The sequence below is a fragment of the Rhizomucor pusillus genome (assembly GCF_041956525.1).
Source record: "Rhizomucor pusillus strain CBS 183.67 unplaced genomic scaffold VTP01scaffold_3, whole genome shotgun sequence".
NCBI lineage: Eukaryota > Fungi > Mucoromycota > Mucoromycetes > Mucorales > Lichtheimiaceae > Rhizomucor > Rhizomucor pusillus.
In genome coordinates, this window is record NW_027192145.1 from 1167164 (window position 1) to 1188989 (window position 21826).

The 21826-nt window shown below is 45.1% G+C and overlaps 11 protein-coding genes across 11 annotated transcripts; 5 read left to right on the forward strand and 6 right to left on the reverse strand.

The window, feature by feature from the left end:
- Positions 1-91: 91 nt before the first annotated feature.
- On the forward strand, positions 92-1955 carry VTP01DRAFT_6678 (uncharacterized protein; the record flags this gene model as incomplete). The annotated part of the gene is made up of 9 exons (XM_069385605.1): positions 92-527; positions 590-650; positions 725-818; positions 879-953; positions 1019-1175; positions 1242-1331; positions 1396-1601; positions 1676-1826; positions 1882-1955. The coding sequence occupies 9 exons, from the start codon at positions 92-94 to the stop codon at positions 1953-1955; spliced, it is 1344 nt and encodes a 447-aa protein (XP_069243051.1).
- A 152-nt stretch (positions 1956-2107) lies between these two features.
- VTP01DRAFT_6679 (uncharacterized protein) lies at positions 2108-2371 on the forward strand (the record flags this gene model as incomplete). Its single annotated transcript, XM_069385606.1, has 1 exon — positions 2108-2371. The coding sequence occupies one exon, from the start codon at positions 2108-2110 to the stop codon at positions 2369-2371; it is 264 nt and encodes an 87-aa protein (XP_069243052.1).
- Positions 2372-2837: 466 nt separating this feature from the next.
- On the forward strand, positions 2838-4357 carry VTP01DRAFT_6680 (uncharacterized protein; the record flags this gene model as incomplete). Its single annotated transcript, XM_069385608.1, has 4 exons — positions 2838-2928; positions 2995-3254; positions 3305-4080; positions 4153-4357. The coding sequence occupies 4 exons, from the start codon at positions 2838-2840 to the stop codon at positions 4355-4357; spliced, it is 1332 nt and encodes a 443-aa protein (XP_069243053.1).
- A 136-nt stretch (positions 4358-4493) lies between these two features.
- Positions 4494-9915, reverse strand: VTP01DRAFT_6681 (uncharacterized protein; the record flags this gene model as incomplete). The annotated part of the gene is made up of 9 exons (XM_069385609.1): positions 4494-4709; positions 4776-7211; positions 7271-8224; positions 8283-9086; positions 9145-9298; positions 9357-9469; positions 9527-9692; positions 9754-9814; positions 9873-9915. 9 exons carry the CDS (start codon positions 9913-9915, stop codon positions 4494-4496), a joined length of 4947 nt encoding a protein of 1648 aa, XP_069243054.1.
- Positions 9916-10256: 341 nt separating this feature from the next.
- VTP01DRAFT_6682 (uncharacterized protein) lies at positions 10257-11626 on the forward strand (the record flags this gene model as incomplete). Its single annotated transcript, XM_069385610.1, has 6 exons — positions 10257-10553; positions 10608-10778; positions 10839-11105; positions 11164-11294; positions 11356-11515; positions 11567-11626. 6 exons carry the CDS (start codon positions 10257-10259, stop codon positions 11624-11626), a joined length of 1086 nt encoding a protein of 361 aa, XP_069243055.1.
- A 529-nt stretch (positions 11627-12155) lies between these two features.
- Positions 12156-13548, reverse strand: VTP01DRAFT_6683 (uncharacterized protein; the record flags this gene model as incomplete). The annotated part of the gene is made up of 7 exons (XM_069385611.1): positions 12156-12374; positions 12443-12707; positions 12813-12997; positions 13054-13121; positions 13186-13246; positions 13313-13398; positions 13467-13548. 7 exons carry the CDS (start codon positions 13546-13548, stop codon positions 12156-12158), a joined length of 966 nt encoding a protein of 321 aa, XP_069243056.1.
- A 554-nt stretch (positions 13549-14102) lies between these two features.
- VTP01DRAFT_6684 (uncharacterized protein) lies at positions 14103-15112 on the reverse strand (the record flags this gene model as incomplete). The annotated part of the gene is made up of 2 exons (XM_069385612.1): positions 14103-14798; positions 14936-15112. 2 exons carry the CDS (start codon positions 15110-15112, stop codon positions 14103-14105), a joined length of 873 nt encoding a protein of 290 aa, XP_069243057.1.
- Positions 15113-15892: 780 nt separating this feature from the next.
- On the reverse strand, positions 15893-16459 carry VTP01DRAFT_6685 (uncharacterized protein; the record flags this gene model as incomplete). The annotated part of the gene is made up of 1 exon (XM_069385613.1): positions 15893-16459. One exon carries the CDS (start codon positions 16457-16459, stop codon positions 15893-15895), a length of 567 nt encoding a protein of 188 aa, XP_069243058.1.
- A 332-nt stretch (positions 16460-16791) lies between these two features.
- Positions 16792-17555, reverse strand: VTP01DRAFT_6686 (uncharacterized protein; the record flags this gene model as incomplete). The annotated part of the gene is made up of 3 exons (XM_069385614.1): positions 16792-16851; positions 16932-17234; positions 17328-17555. The coding sequence occupies 3 exons, from the start codon at positions 17553-17555 to the stop codon at positions 16792-16794; spliced, it is 591 nt and encodes a 196-aa protein (XP_069243059.1).
- Positions 17556-17741: 186 nt separating this feature from the next.
- VTP01DRAFT_6687 (uncharacterized protein) lies at positions 17742-19253 on the reverse strand (the record flags this gene model as incomplete). Its single annotated transcript, XM_069385615.1, has 5 exons — positions 17742-18227; positions 18288-18418; positions 18479-18868; positions 18931-19061; positions 19120-19253. 5 exons carry the CDS (start codon positions 19251-19253, stop codon positions 17742-17744), a joined length of 1272 nt encoding a protein of 423 aa, XP_069243060.1.
- A 1591-nt stretch (positions 19254-20844) lies between these two features.
- VTP01DRAFT_6688 (uncharacterized protein) lies at positions 20845-21737 on the forward strand (the record flags this gene model as incomplete). The annotated part of the gene is made up of 6 exons (XM_069385616.1): positions 20845-20848; positions 20910-20946; positions 21006-21093; positions 21173-21454; positions 21520-21575; positions 21641-21737. The coding sequence occupies 6 exons, from the start codon at positions 20845-20847 to the stop codon at positions 21735-21737; spliced, it is 564 nt and encodes a 187-aa protein (XP_069243061.1).
- Positions 21738-21826: the final 89 nt, after the last annotated feature.

The following is a 21826-nucleotide window of genomic DNA, read 5'->3' on the forward strand; positions in this document are numbered from 1 at the left end:
GGACGTATAAGCAAGCTGCTGGGATTTCCATTTCATCGTTCGCTTTGCTGCTGCTTTTGCGGTCTCGCTACTACGATCCAGTTGCATTTTGATGAGCGAGCGTGGTTCTTCTGCAAGTCGGGGTCGCTCAATCTCTCCGGCACCACACAGCGATTACGAATACGACGAACGGCATCGCAGCAGCAGAGCTGTTGAGCGGACTACTAGATCTATTTCGCCAGAGTCACGGACACCACCAACGCGATCGCCTCGGCGATCGCTTTCACGCTCCTTATCTCCACGAAGACATGGCCGTCGCGAAAGTCCTGAGCGGTCGCGCGATTACTACGACGACGAGGACGACGATTATCGCTACAGACACAAAAGATCGCGTTCGCCGAGAGAGGGGCACTACCACCACCGTTACAGGTCTCGCTCGCGATCGCTTTCGAGATCGCGTCGAAGCAGTCGAAATACCGCCCGTGTATACTTTGGCAATCTTTCATATGACTGCCGAAAGAGCGACTTGAAAGAGCTGGCCAGAGAAGGTCGGTCTTGAACATTGGTAGGCATAGTAAATGTGCTCGTCACCGCTAAAACCGATCTACAGTTGGCACGGTCATACAGGTCGAAATATTGGAAACCCCAAGTGGCAAATCAAAAGGATGCGGGTATGGATCATTTTTTATTCTTCCATATGCCTCATTGAGGAAGTTTGCTATAGTCAACATAATTTTCTTTTCAGAGTTGTCGAATTTTCGCGTTCGGAATACGCAGACAGGGCTATCCGCAAACTGAACGGTATCAAGTTTATGGGACGACCAGTGTTTGTACGAGAGGTACAAATCACATCGAGTATACTGCAAGCTGCTTGAAAATTTCTCAAGCTATATGCATAGGACCGTGAACCAGAGCACAAACCAGTGAAGGATCCAAAGGATGCACCGGAGGACCAAAGACTCTATGTTGGAAACGTGCGAAAGAGGATGTTCTCCTTTCTATTTAAATACATTGAATACTTACACAGTGATTCCAACAGGTCCCATTTTCAACAAGCTGGCAGGATCTCAAGGACTTGTTTAGGAAAGCAGGGCGGGTACTGCATACAGATATTGATACCAATCCAGAAACGAAGCAATCTCTTGGTTCCGGGTTGGTCATCTACGACGATCCTCAGGATGCTCGAGCAGCGTTGGGTATGCAGATCATAAAATGCAACTATCAATGTATTTTTATTGACAGTAAAGTTGAAAATTCAAAAGAAATGATGAACGGGTATGTGTATCGAGGCAGAACTCTATTTGTATGCAAGGAAAGTGAGAAGCCGCCGCCATCGCAGCTACATACATTAAGTAAGTTGCCAAGTAGAATATGGAGTTGTTATATACATCGGCTCTAATTGATTGACTGTATCAGTTAGCAGAGATGAATACAAAATGCGCGAAGGGCATCGATCGCAGGGCCCTCCACCACGTTACTACGAGGATTCGGGGTACCACCACCGCTCATCATCTAATTATCATCCTCCTCCTCCTTATATCTCGGCGCCGCCAACGGGACTTGTCGGCGGCCCAGGAGCTTCTTTGCCAACACAGGGTCCTAACCAAATATTTGTAACTAATGTAAGCATACTGCTTATGCAACTTCGTATAATTCTGCGGCTACCAACATGTCGAAAATGTTTTCTTCCTTTTAGCTACCTTATTCTACAACATGGCAGGATCTGATCGATCTGTTCCGACACGTAGGACCAGTGGTACGCGCCGAGATATTGATGTCTGGAGGGCATCCAAAAGGCTCTGGCTATGTACGTTTTGAAGAGCCTTCATATTGCGAAACGGCGATCAGTACGTCAATCAATAGTATTAGCAAAAGATAACTGTATTGACTGGATATTTTTAGACAAATTCAATGGTTATTTGTATGGAGGACGGTTGCTTGATATACGCCTAGACAAATTCTCCAGTTTTTCATAGCACGTTGCATATATTATATCTACTCAATAACTAATAAAAGCTATCACCCTAATGCATGCGTAAAAATATGGAGGAGTTTGTCGTCTGTTCAGCCTCTGTACAAGCCCGCTTTTGTCGTTCCCTGCTGTGGCGTTCATTCATGAAGAGCCGCAATGCAGACTCATCGCCGCCGTCCCTCGAAGTCTATTCTTTTGCCTCGCATATCTGGCGCACCTGCAAGTGTCTACCAATATGGGAGCAACATTCGCCCAATCTACGCGCGACGCGCTCAAGCTCATCTGTCTGAGACGACACCTGACAGTACATACATTTGGGGCTACGCGCTGTTGGCAGGTTCGGCGTTCCTGTTCTTTTCAACCCTGTACGCGATCCTTGGCAGCAAGTACATGCCGGATACGGGTATCGAGGCAAGTTAGTATATATATCGACAATGTGAATTTTTATTATATAGTAAATTAACCTTATTTATTTATTTTTCTTCCATGCGGTTACTCAGTTTCTCGACTGGATCAAATACGATCATTACTACTGCTTGCTTGCACCTATCACAGGCCTGGTGTGGATCTATTTCATCGTGTGGAACTGGATGGGCATGAAATTCTTTCGACATAATTAACGATGACTTTGTGGGTGGTCCGATCAGAGTGAACGTGCGTGCGTGCGTGCGTGAATGCACCATGCACAACTTTCAAGTCAGCTCTATGCTCCCCTTTCCAAGCATCACACGAGTGATACGACGACTTCTTTTGGTTTGCTGGGACCCACACCCCTTTTCTGCCCCGCAGGAAGACAAAGATCAACATACTCCTCTTTCTCTCCCACCACCAATACTCGTCCTTTCTCTCTTTCTTTCTCTCTTTCTTCCTTTATACCCCTTACCCCATGGCGCTAGAAGGATGGGATGTCCGGATAGGCAACAAATATAAGCTCGGCAAGAAAATCGGGGCCGGCTCGTTTGGCGAAATATACTTGGGCAAGCTATACCCGTCGACTCGAAAAGAAATGTGCTATTGACAATTTCTCATCCTCCCTCATTAAGGCTGCAACGTAGTGAATGGCGAAGATGTTGCCATCAAATTGGAGAGTGTGCGTGCTCCTCATCCGCAGCTAGAATACGAGGCTCGCGTCTACAAGACCTTAGCTGGCGGGGTCGGTATTCCATTCGTGCGGTGGTTCGGCAGGGAAGGCGAACACAACGTGATGGTGATGGATCTGCTTGGTCCTTCGATAGAGGATCTTTTCAACTTTTGTAATCGCAAATTCTCGCTAAAGACTGTGCTTTTACTAGCAGATCAGCTGGTAAGGAATTCGTTATTGTTGAAAGGTTTACGATACTAACTCAGTTTTAGCTTTCTCGGATAGAATACGTACACTCGCGAGGATTCATCCATCGAGACATCAAACCAGACAACTTTTTAATGGGTGTTGCAAAGCGCGGCAACCAAGTCAACATGATCGATTTTGGACTTGCCAAGCGGTACCGCGACCCAAAGACAAACATGCATATACCTTATCGAGAAAACAAAAACCTGACGGGCACGCCGCGATATGCAAGCGTCAACACTCATTTAGGCATCGAGCAGTCGCGCCGAGACGATCTGGAATCACTGGGATACATCCTGATCTACTTTTGCCACGGTATACTGCCCTGGCAAGGCATCCGAGCACGCACTAAGAAGGAAAAGTACGATAAGATCCAGGAAAAGAAGAGGAACATGTCGCCAGATCTCCTGTGCCGCGGGCTCAAACGTGAGTTCGCCATATATCTCAACTATGTGCGCTCGCTGCGATTCGATGATAAGCCGGATTATGCATACCTCCGCAAATTATTTCGCGATCTGTTCGTTCGTGAAGGGTTTCAGTACGATTATGCTTTCGACTGGACGATCAAAAAATGGCAGGAAAAGAAGCAGCAAAGTCCACCACCACCGCCACCACTGGGAACGACAGCAGCAGACGACACCGCGCCCCTGATACCTCGACGTGGACTTGTCAATGCAACATCTGTTGCAGCGCTGCCCTACCAGCAACAACAGGCCCAGCTGCTTCCTTCCTCCACATTCGCTGGATACCCAAATAATTTGCATGGTACCAAAGTACGATCTGCACATCGCGATACCCGAGGGTAAGTCTGGTGAAACTTGGTTGTGAAGCCTGTGCGCGGCATAAATAATTTCACTATTCCGTTTTCCCTTAGATATCGTACACCTGTCAAAAGCGGCCATCATAGTAGCAACAACAATGCCGCCACTGCACCTTATATTTTACATGAACCACCTCCATTTAATCCTCACGATCAACGTACAAACGATGTATTTGCTGGTTGGAGTCCAACAGAGAAAAGAGCAGCACACAAACAGTATCCATTGATGAACTCATCCTCGCGTCTGTACCACAATTAAGTAATTGCAATCCAACTCTTTTGTGTAGCACTAGAGAGTTAAAAAGACACTTTTTTGTTTTTACAAATTCGTATATTTGTTCCTTTTCTTCTCTCTTTCTTTTTACAAAAAGCAAACTTTTCAATCAAAATTATACTTATGATTGCACAAACATACGCGGTGCAATGTTCATGGCCATGAGTTCTTGGAATAATAATTTACATGCATACGGGATATGGATTGCGGATACCCGTGTCTTGTTCTTGCATGCTCGGCATTCAAAGTGGTTGCGCTTCAGATTTGCAATCGCCATCAATCCACAAATATCACAAACGTGCACACGATAGGCATCCGATGCATCGTAAAGACGTTCCTAATGATACAAAAGTGAGTAACCACATCGATGTACTACTGGTTTCAATTTTCTTCCTTGTCTTACCTTCAAGAACTGGGCAACACCGTGACTGATCATACAGTTGTGTGCTACCGCACCGTTGCCCAAAAAATTGTGGTTCTTGCGTACTTGTATATCATATACAGGATGCTCACCAATAGGAAACACAGCGACCACGCGAAGGCTAAGCGTGTCCTCATCTTCAGCACCCATGATAGACTGCACATACTCATCCACCGTTGGGAATTTGTCAGTATGCAAAATGGTCGATGCGTCTAATGTTCGCAACGCCTCCCGGATGCTATCCTCGGATGGTAAGGAGAATTCTCGGCTGTAAATGGGTTGTTTGGAGCGGATGTCTTTGTGTACAGCTGATACGCATTCTTTCCAGGTGCCAAAACCAGAAGCTCGTAAATTTTGTACTTGATTGGCAGCTTCGTTAATTTGCTGTACAGTTGTGTTTCGCAAGCGCAAGTATGATACTGCTGCTTCTAATTTGATAGCTTTGCGAACGTTGTGTCGGATACCAATGTGGTCGTGGAAGGTACATAGTTGGGATGCATCAATCTCCAGAGTATTTTCTGTGGGTCTAGTGATATAGTTGCCATCTATACCAAGTCGTGCCAGTATGCTCTTGAGCTGATCAATTGACAATCGTTCCTTTTCAAGATCGAAACGAATGCCGCCTGGTAAGACCTGTTTTGTCATATTGGGTGCTTCTGATCTTGCTCCAAAGGCCGCTGCTACGTATTCGCGCAACAAAGGAGTTGATTGAGTGTCACTCGACAAGGAGAAGGCTGCTTGTCGCAAACATGTCGCAACAGACAGAGGTGCTGTGACACGATAGCCATTTTCTGTTGAAACCGGTGACACTCTGATACCAGATATACACTGAATATCTTCGCAGATTGTTTTAATGTCGGTTCGGTGCTGTGCTTGAAAGACAAACGTGTTGTCGACAGAAGCATTCCAGCCGTAACCGAGCAATCTGTAAATGGCTGTTTGGCGGAAATATTCTTCCACATCTGCTGTAGACGTTTCCAGCATTTCCTTCGCCAAGTCCACCAATGGAGGTTCCACACCTTTGCTGACGCGTTTGCCGACAAGTTCGGTAGCTCTTTGCCAACCACCATCTTTGCTGTAGAATGGATGATCTTCGGTGCTATCAACAAAGGATCCATCTTCAAAATGCACACGTACACAATCGCGGGTGCCTTTATCTTTGAAAGCAACCATGTGGTCTTTCTCTGTATTCGAGCCATCTGGGCTGTAGGACATCAACTGCATATTGCCAGATTCGGCCAATGCATCGAGACGTACGCTTGCGTGTCGTAAAGCGATGCGGGTATCACCACGCAAACAGTCTCTCTCCATCTCACCGAATCGAAGACCACCATCTCTTGAACGACCTTCAACAGGCTGTCTCGTCAAAATCTGAACCGGACCTCTGGCTCTGCTGTGGATCTTATCATCGACCATGTGCTTCAAACGCTGATAATATGTAGGTCCAACGAACACCTGTGCATTGAGTTTGCGACCAGTAAAGCCATTGTACATCACTTCGAAACCGCGCTGTTGGAATCCTTGATTTCGAAGTTCGTGAGAGATTGCTTCAACAGTGACATCTGTAAAAGGTGTCGCATCGCCTTCGAAACCGGTAAGAGTGGAAACTTTGCCGAGTAAACATTCGATCAAGTGCCCGATTGTCATACGAGATGGAATGGCATGCGGGTTGATAATCAAATCAGGCGTGATACCATCTGCTGTGAATGGGAAATCCTCTTGTCGATATGTCATACCGATTGTACCCTTTTGACCGTGTCTTGATGCAAACTTATCACCAATTTGTGGGACACGGGTGGATCGCACTCGAACTTTGACAAATTTAAGACCATCTTGGTTGACAGTCAGCATAACCTGATCAACAATACCAGTCTCCGTGCTACGGAGAGGTGTAGAGGTATCTCTCTTGGTGTGTGTTTGTAACCTTTGTCCCAATTCTTCCGACTCCTGAGGAATAGGTGCGGTTTTGCCGATAATAATATCATCACCGGATACTCGGACTCCAGGAGCGACAAGACCATCCTCATCGAGCTTTTCGTATGTGCCGTGTTTCAGACGAGTGGTGGTCTCGCGGGTTGGTTTCTCAAACTCTTCCAATGACATGATACCTGTCTTCTTCTCCGCGTCCATGTATGTACGGTAGAACAAACTTCTGAAAAGACCTCGATCAATACTGCCTTGGTTCATGATAACTGAATCTTCTTGGTTATAGCCGGAATAGCACAAAATAGCTACGATGGCGTTTTGACCAGCAGGGAGCTCTCGGAAGCGCAAAAATTCCATAGATCGTGTGGTTGCCAAAGGCTTTTGAGGATAATACAAGATGTTGGCGAGCGTATCCATACGCACTTGATAATTTGTGAGGTAAACACCCATAGCTTGTTTACCCATAGCAGACTGGTAAGTGTTACGAGGAGACTAGTATCTGACGTTAGCATCTGACTAAGCTTTGAATTGCTCAGCGAAGCAAATAATACCTGATTATGATCAGGGAAGGGGATAATGCTAGCACAAATACCGAGAATCATACTTGGATGAATCTCGCAATGAGTCCAGGTATGAGAGTATGCACCAGTTTGACTTTTGACACGACTGGCCAAATCTCTGGCTTGTTGCAGAGCAACACCGGTGGTTGCGGATAGGCGTGATTCTGCCAAATCTTCGGGTGTCATACAAATCATAGCTGTCTCTTCTTCGGCTGCATCCAAGAATTCTACAATGCCAGTATTTACAAGATCGCTCCATGAGTAATCGTCGGTTTCATCCTGCAGGCGTGCAATATGGTCTTTGGTAATGAGCAGTTCCTGATCTTGGACCAAAAATAGAGGTCTGCAGCATCTTCCGGCATCGGTGTAAATTCGTAATTCTCTTTCGCGAATATCTCGCACAATGCTGACTTCTGGAGAAATATCTGCTCTTCGTCGCATACCACGCAAAGATTGGATAAGCTCGTTGGGATCTCGGTGGATACCGACCCAGACACCGTTGACAAAGATCTTTGTACCGGCAGAAATATTTTGAGGAGTTGCTTCCAACATGTTTTCCATACCCCATTCATCCAAAAATTCAAGCAATGGCTGTGGCGCAGAACCGACAGAAATGTATGACATGAGCGCAAGATTTTTGACTAGACCACAAGCTTGACCTTCAGGAGTTTCGGCAGGACAAACCAGACCCCAGTGCGTGTTGTGCAATTGACGAGGCTTTGCCAATTTACCATCGCGACCGATGGGAGTGTTACAACGACGCAAATGTGATAAGGTCGATGCAAAGGTATAACGGTTGAGTACTTGTGATACACCAGCTCTGGATTGCATTGCCTTCTTTTGATCACCCCAGTTGCCTGTCGCCAGAGAGTATTTGAGACCATTTGTAATAGTGTTGGATTTAACTGCGAGAGTCAAGTTGAATTCGCGTCCAGATTCAATGCACTGAGCATTTCATGGTTAAAAATCTTATCTCCAAACCACAGTATATTTTTAAGTTTACCTTTTGTAAATATTTGGAAACATCCTTCGTCAATTTCTTGAAAAGTATACGGAACAGACCTGACAATAGAGGACCTGCCAAGTCCATTCTCTTTTTACCATAGTGATCACGATCATCCAGCTCGCGCCGTTCCAAAGCTGCCAGCAGCAAACGATGCATCATATAACCAAAGAAATAGGCCTTTCGTGATTCTGTTTTGTACTCGGTGCCAACATGTGGTAACATTTCTTTCTGCAGAATTTCTTGTGCATACTTGACACGTCGCTCCTTAGTAGCACCGACCGTTGAACCTCTCTTGCCGATAAAGTCTAATGCGACCTCCTGGTCTTGAATGACAAAGGCTTCTTCCAAAGACGGCTTGAGCATTTCGAGCATTTCAAAATCGTCGTTATCGTAGCAAACATGCTGCAGTACGTCTCTGTCAGATACAAGGCCGAGTGCACGGAAAACGATAACAGCTGGAACATCAGCACGAATGTAAGGCAAGGTAGCACGGATTGTCTGACTGTTGGAACCACGCTCAGCTGTTGAACGCATCATTTTGAGTGTCAAAGGCGACGCTTGTTTTGATCCTCGTTCAGGGGAAGAACGAATTTCGGCGGTATATTGAACGTTGGATGGAGGTGCTTTACCGAATACGTAGACGGTGTTGGTGGCCATACGTTCCTGAGCAATCAATACCTTTTCGGATCCATTAATGATAAAGTAACCGCCCATATCGTAATGACATTCGCCAATTTCGTGCATTTCCTCTTCTGCCATATCGTGCAAAATACAATAAGTTGATCGAAGCATAATCGGAATCTATGCGATTATTCTTCCTCAGTTGTCTGAAAAACTACTCCAAATCATGGATATGTACCTTGCCGATGAAGACTTTCGTTTCCGACGGTGGTTCGCCCGGATTTTCGTCGACAAACATGTCGTTTGGATTTTTAATTGGTGGATCATTAGGACCTTGCTTGACAGCAACCTGTGTTCTCTTGATCATGTCTACGTAAAGCGGCGCAGCATATCTAGGTACAAACGATGAATAATCAAGAGGCCCATACAAAGTACAATGAAAAAACCTACGTCAAATTACGAACACGGGCTTCTTGCGGAAACATGGATTGTGTACTTCCATCAGCTTCAGTCATGGTCGGTTTTGACAGGTAGATTTGTCCAAAATCGATAATATATCGTTTCTATGGAATGACGTTCAGCTGCTGCAAATCCATATTCAATGATATGTATACACATACCGAGACATCACCCTCGCCTCCGACGTGCTGAAGAACCAGGTTGGAGTTTTCATCCACCAATTCCTGCATCGTATTCTGCACAAACTCGTCAAAGGAGTCGAGCTGCTGGCGTACCAAGCCCTTCTCACGGAAGAACGAGGCGATAACTGCCCAGCAATCCTCCTGACTATATGACAATACTACTTAGTGCTAAGCATTTACGTGCCAGTGAGCGTACAATGCATTACGTGATGGGAGGAGTTTCATCCCGGTCATTGTCCATCGCCATTCCTTCCGGAACGAAGTAATCTAAAAGATTTCGATTACTAACCAGATCCGCGGACAGGATGATCTAGCAGTTACTGACCAGCTCCATCCATTCCGTAACCTTCCTCGTACAATGCCGCCATCTTTGTGTTGAAAGTAATAGTACAATTAATAAGCTTTCGGCGATGCGATTAAGGAAGAAAGGAATATAGTTGGTGCTAGTCGCGGTGCTGTAAAAAAAAGGCTGATCGCGATCGTTGAAGGTAAATTCCACGAATCGATTCAGTCAAAAAGTCGTCTGTAGCTAATAATCGCAGATAGCAATTAAGCCAACGATCTACAACACCGGGCGAAAAGGTTAAAAGAAACGGTTCGACGTGTACTTGAGGACGAATCGGCTCTAACCCCATCGAATGGGACGTCACATTTTCGGGGTTACAAAAACGCTCGCTCGCCCGCTTTCTGCAATCTCGCGCACTCGTCGATGGTTGCGAGGCAGCAGGAAGCTTTTGTGCGCCACTACGTTACTCATTGTTGCAATCAAGACGGCGAACCGTCGGATCCATCGGAACACATTGCTCAGAATCACGTAAACGATGTTTTGAATGACATTCGGGTAGCGTTCTCTCGGCATAAACATCCTTCTTTGGATAAGCGATTCCGTGCGAAATATGCAGATCCGCGACTTGACTCTGAGCACTTGGAGAATCAGACTTGGAAGGTCGAGAAAAATGGATTTGACAAAGCAACAATGGTAGAATGGGTTGTATCAGCATGCCCCGTAAGTATTATCCTCTCCCTGGAAGGAAGAATTTGTTAAACCTTGGGCACGCAGGAAGATGTGCTGCGTGAAATCTGGCTGCAGTTAGTACCGCCTATACTTTTGATCCTGGATGACTATATGGTAGTATACAAGAGACGTGGAGTTTTCTTGATTCATTCGCTGGTGAGCAGAGTTGATGCCGATGTCATTACAAACACTGGTCTCGAGAAAGTGTTTTTTGAGGTATCTTATCAGTAGCATATCCCATTGCAGTATGTTCTTGATCTCACTGTCGGCTTTAAGACATTGTTGAAATGCCTACTGTATGTGACGAATGAGGAGGACGTGCCGCTTTTGGAAGAAGCCTATCCGTGTATAATGGATCTTATTACAAAAACAAGGCTGCCTGATACAAAAGAAAGAGCGCAATTATTCCAAAAAGTGATGACTGACGCAGTTATCCGTGGATTGACCTATGCTGGTGATAAGCTTTCGCACGTTAAAGCGCTTCTGAGCCCGGTTGAACGTCTATATACAGAGCTCGGCTGCTTAGGTGTTCAATACCTAAATGTGGGTATGCCATCTTAAATTCTTGATACGATTTCTATGCTCATATATCAGTCGGCAGAGAATTGTGCCTGCCTTGAGCGATGCATTGTGTCTAACACCACGAAGCAAGAGGAATGCTGCTCATGTGCGCGAAGTCAATTACATAGCTGTAAAAGCCTTGATGACTGTGATCAAAACATGCTGGCCAAGGTAATACAGGTCTGAAATAAAATTTGTATCCAAAGATGCTGATCCACCATACATTGTGTAGAATTCCTTCTTATCGCGGCCGCATCTTGAAAGGTCTTGCTACTTGTTGGCTACAGTACTACAGCAATAAGAATATGGATCCAAAACATGATGCTGAAATGATTGGTTTACTGCAAGAAACATTCAAACTGCTGAAAGAAGCCAGCAGAGAGCATATCAAGGTATGCTAAGGATAAAAGATGACGATTACGTGATGACTAATGTAGATTTAGCCTGATGTTGAAGCATTGCTGAATTACAACAGCGATATTTTCCTTCCTTTGGTCCATTGAAAGCTGCAAATGCGATTAGAAACCATACATAGTACCTACGAAACATTTCATTGTATATATTTGAGCACAAATCATCTATCTCCTTTGATCATCTGGATCTAGTGCGATCAATGTGTGATCAACGGTCAAGGCAGCGCAGGTGCAATCAGTGGTACAGTCGCAAACAAAACATTGCAGCATTTATTATCACATTTGCATGATCAGATAAAGAAGATGAATTGGGCCACGCTACATAATATATATCAAGGGGGCTCATGGTTTCTTCACGAACCTTCGAGAGTGGTGGCAGAATCTAGACAAACCAAAACGGCAAAAAGAAAAGCCTGGTGCAGATTGTCGTACCAGGCGCAACATCGTTCCAGAAAGAAACCTTCGTAATGGTATATTCGCAGAATATGTTAAAACAAGGGAGGGTTCAGTTTTATACAACCGAGCGGGACGGGTAAACAGGAAGGGAGAACAATAATAAATGAATATACAAAAAAAGCACAAGGTGATGGTATAATATGATACAGACGGGACGGAACAACTAGTCCATCTCGATTTGCTCTTCTGTCCGCACCCGTTGCCACCGTCGATGACGCGTAGTTTTCGCAAGCGTCTTTGTATAATGTCTAACTTCTAATAGCTTCTGTTGCAAGAATGCTTGCGCTCGTATAACGAGTCTTCTAGGTATCAGCGACCGTTGTTCATGCACGCGATCGAATCGCAGGCAGTGGTGGCTATCAATAAGCACTGCAAACGAAGTCTGCAGTAAAAGGATATATAGTGGTTGGTGCGAGCTTATCCTAAACAAATACCATATTTGTTACTTACCCCCACCGCCATGATGGCACCGAGTGTGCTGCTGGCAGCAATCATAAACATGATGGCTTGTTGATAGATGACAGCATCCAGCATGGGCATTCCTGCCATGAGTTGACCAGTCATCATTCCTGGGATATTAATGAGGCCCATGACGCTCAGCTGGGTGATGATGGGTATCACGGATACCCGGATCGCATCGATGGCCAGTGGCTTCGCGGCCTCGTACCGGGAAGCACCAAACGCTAGTCGTGCTTCCAAAATCGGAGCGTGTACGCTGTGATGGAATTTAATTTTTTGAGTTCAGTGAGAAAGATCGGGGATCGCATGAAAATTGTTACGGGTGCATATATACATGCATGCAACTATATCAATAGCTTACCATATATTGTCAAGGCACTGCTCGGTTGCCACGGCGATCGTTCCCATGGTGTTTCCGAGAAGCATGCCAATAATTGGTATGAATTTGGTGGGTGTCCAGAATGGCTTCTCCTGGAGTGCAAGTGCCGAGCCAAGGAAACCGATGAACACGTTGCTAACTAGCAATATGCAAAGCATCGACACGAACTAAACTTTCATTAGCAGATATGTCAATTAACTCGGATATATGCGTATTATATTACCATTCCTTTGAACGTCTTCCGTGCTCGGTTGAACGTCGCTTCGTAAGCTCCGAGTAAGACAAGCGTAACTGCAGACCAGGGATCAGACGACAAAGCTTGTACTCACTTTTTGTGTGCCAGGCGATTACTTACAGCTCATAAGTATGACGACACCGGCGTTGTCTGATGCGAGCACGTCGTCCAGTACGTATCCCTGGGGGGTGTATAGTGCCAAGTTAGATTCAAGCTGTTTGCTGTTGCGCCATTGTTTTGATCCTACCATCATTGTTAATTGGATGACGCATCGAATACTCGCGGTAATTAACGATATTTCTAAACCCGTGCCCATGATGAAACTTATGGTTGCTGTTACAAGTGGGATGGTTGTTTAGTATATAATCGGTTGGACGTGCTGTGACGAGGAGAAAACGTACCGGCTAAAAGTACAAAGACGGATGCTTCGCCTACATGCCACCAGTCGAGTGGTGCTAAGCTATGGGCAGCATCATTCTCCATTTATAATCGATATAATACAACGCAGCAGTGGCGGAAGGGGGGAAGGAGAGAAGAAAAGAAAAAAGAAGAAGGGCTAATTGACGAAAAGGAAACAGGAAAACGAATATTCGCAAGATCTGATTCGGAACTGTGCCGTTTCGAACTTTTTTTTACTTTGCGTGTGACAATCTTGCAAGCAGCTTCCAACCTCCGCTTCAAAGAGGGGAACTAGTCTGGATTAACAGCCACATGAATCACCAAAGTCATCTTCTGTGCGAAGGCGGTTCATTCCATCTTTGTTCATTTCTGACGGCAAAACTATCTCCCGGAGAGGTCAGATCTGATAAGCCTAAGTGTGCATTTTTGGTTTCTCCAGATTCGATCTCTTTATGCGGTTTCAGATCTTTTCTTTATTGATATTTTACCTTTACAACCTTGCGATGATGCGTCGTGAATCAACAACAGGGTCACATAAAAAGTTATGGGTATTAAGGATGCAGGTCATCAATTAAGAGTAATTACGATTGTGAGTGCAAAAACTATAGATAATTTAAAACGACTATGATTTAGAAAGGTTACTCGACGACATTTTCAGCAGCAGTGAAGGATCTGATCCTTGCAACGAGTCCGTTAACTTCACCGCGACATTTTAGCACAAGTGCTTCGAAATCCTTCGTTTCTCCAGCTGATCTATGTGCGTTTTCCAGCAACGGTCCAATTTCTGCCTGCATCTGCTGGGCAAACTGGTGAAGATTGTCTTGCATCTGTTTTTGTAACTGCCCTAATCGTATCTCTAGTTCTCTTCGCGCTGCAGCTCTTTGCTTGATCTTGGTTTCGATCGACGTGGCAACGGATTTGCTATGTTCGGCCACGACGGCTACCATGGCCTTGACATTATCTAAATCCTGACGGAGACCCGCAACTTCACGCTCAAAACGTTGCTCTAAATCCTTGACCGATTGCCGAAAAACGATTTGTTGCCGTTTTGTTTGCTCTTTCTCTGCAACAGCCAGGTCTCGATCGCGTTCCAAAACTAGTTCCTTCTTTCGCAAGTCTTCCAATTTTTTGCGTGATGCAAGTGCTTCATCTTTTAATCGTTTGACTTGCGCTTCCATCCTCACCGACGTTTGCTTGGTCGAATCGAGGAGTTGCTGTTTAGATTCCAGCACCTGCATGAGACCCTGAATATCGATCCTGTACTGCGAATTTAACTCGACATAAGTCTGCGCTTCTTGCTCTGAATGCGCTTTTGCTTGTCGCGCCGCTTCCAGCTACAAAGCATCTTGGTCAGATATACATAAATAGGGATATCATAAAGGGGAAGCACACCCAAGGGGCCGATTAAGAAAGACCGCCCTGGAAAAGTGTAGCTATACTGGGAAGCATTATTTTGATATATCTTTTTTACCTGTGACCGTGTCGAGATCACCTCCTTTTGAAGCGTTTCGAGCGTGTCCTGCAGCTGTTCGACGACCTTTGTTGATCGCGAGGAAGTTGAAGAAGACGGTTGTGGATGTACGGGAGGAGTAGAGAGCATGGAAGAGAGCAGCAGCGTGCTGTGTGTATTTTCCTGTACATAGAGCATTGCAAATTAAATGACAAGAGGTTGACGAAACGATTGACAAGAGATTAACAGTAGTAAAGAAAGGAATGAGTGTAAAGAAAAAGAAGACTTGCTACTGCAACATACTGGCGTGCTTTTCAGTAAGGGGAGTTCCTCCAGGAGCTCAATAAGGGAACATCAAGGGCCCGCTACCTTGCAAAAAGAGTTGTACGTTTCAACGAGGACAAACGGGGTTACGAAGTGAAGAAGTCTCAGATACACTATCTGGCCCTCTTTAGAGTGATATCTCTGTTACACGATTGTCAAGCATAAACAAATCACAGTGAGTTTTATGTTTGAGCCTTCGTTTGTGAAGAATACATGCACTTTACTCGACAGCTGAACTGTAGTGCTTCTAAACCACTCCTTGGTTGCAGCTACGGCGACATGCTACCTAAAGATAGCGGGGATATGGCCCTTGGACTGGTGATCGATCTAGTGAAAGCTGAGAATAATAATCGAGCTGCGTAGTAACTAGTATCAGCAGCTGCCGCGAATCACTTGGAAATTTTGCAATACTATCTTTAATGCACGCAAACAGACAGTGCTCCTTGGAGCATACGTTAATTCAAGTGTTTGATACATAATGACTAAGGAAAAAGGTGGTTTATAGAGTCATAGCTTTTGATGCAGGACAACCGTTGAAATTAAGTTCCTTTACACTTGCACATTCAAGTCGTATGTATCCGTCGTTGCTGATTGCCTTTTTCCATTCATGCTTGCAGTAGGAGTCAAGCTTGCTTTCGTATCCATCCATCCAGTCTAGCTCCTGTGAACTTTGGTCTTGTTGATATGACTGCAATTTGGCACATTAATGGAATACTTGACGAAGATATGAGGAGGTTTAACATTTTTACGACCGAGCATTCGCTGATAGATACATTCTATTCTTTTGTATGTTTGAAGCAGATGCAGCACGTTTGTTTCCTTGACATTTAGTTGAAGATCGGCGTCGTCCAGCAAAACGTTTACATTTTCGATATTACATTCTGCCAGAGCGCAGTTTGGTAAAGATATGCTCATGCATAACTTGTCTGGCTCCAACGGAATTTGGCTATTGCAGATGGTCAAGCGCTGCATATTGGGACAGCATCGAGACAAGGTTGAGAGTGCAGATCGGACGATTGTGCAAGAATGAATATTAAGCGCAGTCAGACGTTGCTGCTGCTGCTCGCTCGAGGTATCCACGCCAGCATTAATGAAGCAAAATCGTACTGTAAGAAATTTGAGTTTTGGAAAGCTGCAAAGGATGCTAGAAATATCGATTTGACCTTGCTCTTCTGGGGTCCCACTGACTTGAAGGGTCTGCAGTTGTTGAAACCTCTGCATATTTTGCAATAGCTCTGCAAAGGTGCTCGCACCGCCATATGTGCATATCGTCAATGATCTATGTGTGTACTTCGTCTTGCAAATTGAGCCACATAACTTGTAGATCATAATTTTCTATACCGTTTATGTGGAATGACTTAAACCTTCTTCCTGACATATGCAGACGTCTTAGCGTCGATAGTAGGACATCTTGTTCTGTTGCAATGTATAACATAATTTGTGTCAAATTTGGTAGTCCATGCAGAAGTTCAAGCAATCGGTGTTGCTGCTGATTATCGTGTTCCGCATCACCATTCTTGAAGGAACAAATGTTGAAAAGCAAGCAGACGCTCTTAATCGATGCGAATGCATGTATCCAAAGCTGTATCCATCTCGAGTTTCTGACGTCGTTTCTGCAAATCCACAATTCCTGCATCCCCTCAAAACAGAAGTCCTCCTCCGGCCAACAGGAGCTGCTATCAGCAAATATTGCACTTTCAAACCGAAGTCTTTTCAACCTTGGTAAATGGTGATGAAGTGCTTCGAGCCTATCTGGATGGACGACAACAGCTGCACCGGGATTGTAATGAGAAGCAAGATGTTCGAGATTTGGAACCACCCTGATGAGATCTTCCGACGCCAGGAAATTCTGTGCCAGAAGTCCCGCCATCTTTAACGTCGTAAGCTGTAACCCAATACGCTGCAGCAATGGCTCCGCTACTTTGGGTTCTGCTGCAAGTGTGGGCAATTCTTTCAAGTGTTTCCAGTTTGCAAACGTCTGTTTGAATGGGGCGCTCTAGAGGGCTCTTTCTTCAACCTCGAGCCTTTCGAGGTTGGGCAAGCGTCGTGACAGTTTGCTGAACTCCTTCCCCGTTGGTTTCCCGTAAACACGTCTAAGATCAAGGTATTTCACAAACGGTCCAACGCTGCCTGTTAAGCGAAAGAATTTGCTGTATTCTTTGCTATTACGGATCTTTATCTTGCTAAACACGAGAGGTCGAAATACAAGTCTCCATGCTTGACACACAACTTGGCACTGCTGATGGTCAGAAGTTGGTAGATACTCTGCGATACTGTCTAGAGCTTCAGGCGGCAGACAGTCTGCACTCGTGGTCATAGATCTGAGGATCCAGGAGTAGAAGAAGAAAGGAAGGCAGAAAAATGAAAAAGTCACGAATCAAAAGAATCACAATTGCTGTGCCACACTTTTTTGGGGTATAGCATCATCGAGAAAGCGAAACAATTCAACAACGCAATCTCCTTATTTAGAGCACGCATATATTTGCAGTAACAGCTGATGAAACTACAAGAAGAAAGGCAGCGACTTTGCCAAATCCATAAATTTGGGTTTTCGCACCTTGCTGCCTGGTGCGTAGCGTGGAGGCTGGAATGGTTCTTGATACAGCTTTTTCTTTTCCTTTTGTTCTTGCTCCAGTTTTCGCTGCTGGATGAGGTTTTGAACACGTCGTGACTGGGAAACATCATCCTTTCTGTCGTCTACAGGGCGTCTGAGACCGTTCAAAATATCTGTAAGCTTACTGATCTCTGCAACGTCGTTGATGCTCCTGGCATATTCGAGTTTGACGTGTAACTGTGCAATGTCCTTGTTCGTATAGTATTGTCCGCCTCGAGCAGCTCGCTTCTTTTCTATCATCTCGGTCACTTCCTTTTCGCTCAAAACGTACGTCTTTGCGGATTGAATATCTTTGGCTTTTTCTTCTACATGCTGCACAGATGGTAGCGACGCGTTGTCGTATTCGCAAGTCTTGATCAAACGCTCGTATTCATGCTTTAATTTTTACAGATTAATGGCGTTTGTGCCGAACACTTGCAGCGCAACTTTCAATACCTGTGTAATCATAGTGTTGGATAGAATATCCATAGGGAATGCTCTCTCGGCTCCTCCGTGCTTTAGCATCAGCGCTTTGTCACACCAGTACTTTTCCGAAATCTGGTAGGATTTGTGATAGGGTACAACATCTGTGATAGCTTGACTTAGCATGACTAATGAATATGCATTAAGCTAGATATCCTCCTCACCAAGAACTTCGCATGCTCTGTAAACATCCTTTCCGTCTTGATCTTTGCCGATGTATATTCTGACCATAGAGCCAATGACAGTGTTTTCAAAGTATGGGGTATACAGCCATTGCCCAATAAGGTCGCGCGGGAGCCAGATGCTCTGAATCTCTTGGTAGGTTGGATTACGTTTTTTTTCTTTTCGTTCGGATGGTCTTTCGATATCACGAACATCCTCGTCTTCGCTGTATTCTTCCTCACTCTCCTCCGTCGGACTGGCCACTTTGCGTCGCTTCTCAAAGGTGGGCTGCTCTGCCGATCGCTTGCTACGGCTTTTGCTCTTCTCCTCTCGTCGCTTCGTGAGTTCCGACAATGCTCTAGAGGTTGTGGAATCCTTTGTACGTGTTGATCCTGGAAAAAAACAAAAGTTGAGAACTCGAGATCTGTAATCGCTGTATACATGCGTTACTTACGTCGCGTGGTATCTTCTCGACGTCCTTCATTTAAAAGCTTTCGAACTTGGAGACGTTCGAGATTGCGCTGTCTCTCTTCTGAACGCTCGCTCAAGATTCTCTCTCGTTCAACTTCGGGAAGAGCAAGAAGTCTAAGGACAAGGAAGAATAAGCTGACACTCGCGACAATGCCTCAGCTGTCATGTTTACCTTTTCCTGTCTTCCTCATCCTTGTAGAGATCAGGGCCATATTCGTCAATAGCATCCTCGTCGTCCGAACGGCCGCCTTCTTGCTGCTTGTTGTCAACAAGTTGCATAATAAGATCGTCAATGTCTTTGCTCATGGTGATTGTAGCTGTAGAGTGGAGTGAAACAGATGCGAAATCGACTGAGTCTCGATTGTCCTTGAATTTCAATTCACGAATGCTTGCAATGCTTGGCTACAGAATATTGGGTATCTTGTTAGCATTGGACATTAATACGCGGTAGTTGCATATGGATCTAGTGCTATAGACGTTTACAGCAGATAAAATTACTGTTCTTGCTGGCAAGGTAGGTATAATTTATTCCAAGTAGTTTCTGTATCTCTGTCAAGAACATCATCTCTATAAATCCGCATATTGGTTTCAGTAGAAGGTTCCTCCACTTTATATGTTCAAGCAAAAATATTTGGAATACTGCATTACATTGGGTTATGCACGAATGTTTTTTCAAGCACTTCACAGGATCTTAATAGGCTTTCTTCGATTGCGTTTGTTTGTGATGATTATTTGTTTGGTTCCTCGCTATGTACAGATCTCGGACATGCAACCAAATTTGCAATAGTCAGCGTTAGGGACACGTACAGTGCTGTCATACCTAAATAGTCTAAGCTTTGCCGTAAAATATCTTGAAACAATAAAACTTGATGCATTGGATGCTTTCTCTTCAGTCCGTATCTCCACACTTGCTTGGCCCTACGCTTCCGATGCATCTCGTGCTCATGAAAATGGTTAAGTTGGGCCGAATTAGGCACTTGGTTTTATCAGGCAGTCGCATCCGAGTACGATAGATAGTAACATCTTTTCTTCCTATTTCCATCGACCAGAAATGATTTATGTACTTGATACACCCGTGAAGAGTCTTAAAAGGTCAATTCCATTTTGCCAGGATAATTTCTGTCATGGTTTTAATCACGAGTACAAAATGCATTGCTACTCTCGAAGGGTCAGTGCGTGTCTGAAGCTTGCTTGTATCACCATGCGCTGTTTCCACTGGGAAGAAAGGAAAGTTGACCTGCTCTTGTCGCCTAGGTTACTGGCTCGTCAACGTCCACAATTCTTAGCGGCGCCGGGGCTCGCGATAATTGAGCCCGCCCCGGATTCGTGGCGCGAGGGGAATAATTTATGCTTGCGATACGTCACGTTCCATATCTGGCATTGCGAACGGTAAAATGGCTCACGAACCGACTGTCTGTGTGTGTGTGTGTGTGCGATACCTCGTGCAACATTGCCCATTGAGTGGCACCGCATGCATTTAGATGAATTAGCATTTAAGAGCATTGCAACAAGGCAGCAATTTGCATACTGTCATGCTTGATATAACTCGATATATAAAAGCAGCAGACAATAAATTGTACATACACGGTCCGTCAAACAAGAAAAATAGAAAGCACGAGTGTGTGTATTTTTTTTGACGTAAATGCTGCAGCATCCCGTGTTTTCTTTTTCTTTCCCGAACATCCGCTTTCCCGGCTAATGAGTTTTTTGTTTGTGCGCGTTCTGAACTCTATTTCGCTTGGCTAGGCTTTCTCAGCCTCCTTCGGAGGAGGCAGCAACAACTCAGAATTACGCGAAGCCTAAACCCGGAAGCTGCTCCGTTGTTGCTATATAAAAGGACACGACGTGCTGACAACATTCTGTTCTTCGTTTTTCTTTCTCACTCTACTAATCAATCATGAGTAAGTCTTGACTTTATTCTTACGGCACAAGACTTCTTACAGAAAATTTATTTTTCTGTAGGCTACGAACGCCCCGAAGGTGATGTTGTCCGCTACGGGTATGTCTGTCACAACAAAGAATTGATAATCAAAAGGCATGCGCTAACAGCGTTTGCAGCGATGCTATCGGCTTGCGTCACACCGCAACCGGCTTCTACCTCGCTTCGAACGAGGAAACTTATGAAAGCGGCAGCGGCCAGCAGAAAGTGAGTATTCCCTGGTTTCAACGAGCACATGCACGAGTTTATATTTAATTGACAAATAACTTTATTACTTCCCCTGAAGATTTACTGCGCAGGCTGGGATGAAGGTGTCTCCATGTGGGCTGTCTTGCCCGTCGAGGGTGCTGGCGACGAAGTCATCGGCAACGAAGTCGGCTTCGATGACCAATTCCGTCTCAAGCACCTGGGCACCGGTCGCCACTTGCACTCTCATCCCGACATCGAAAGCCCTATCACCGCCCAGCAGGAGGTCTCCGGCTTTGGCGGCGATGATGAAACTGACGAGAACGATGTCTGGAAGCTTGAAATGATCCCCGATCAGGAGGAAGAAGAGGGCGAAGATTATGTACGTTTTTATTCCAGCCAAAAAACCTGACAGCTTTTGCAAACTGATCATTTAACTTGATATAGCTCTGGCACCTCGGCCGCTCTGTTGTCATCCGCCACGTCGCCACTGGCCAAACTCTGTAAGTCTCTTCTTTTAGTTAGAGGTAATAACTCTCCATCTGGTTACTGACTAACTGTAATATAGCCACAGCCACCCCATCCAGTTGACCGAGGATACCCACGAGGTCACTGCATTCGGTGAATTCGATGAAAATAGCACCTGGTCTGCCTCCTTTGAATAAACCACATATCCCTACCCCCAAACCCAATCCCCCGAATTGATGTACATTGACTATCATCCGCGTCGCGTTTTTACAACAAGAACAACAAG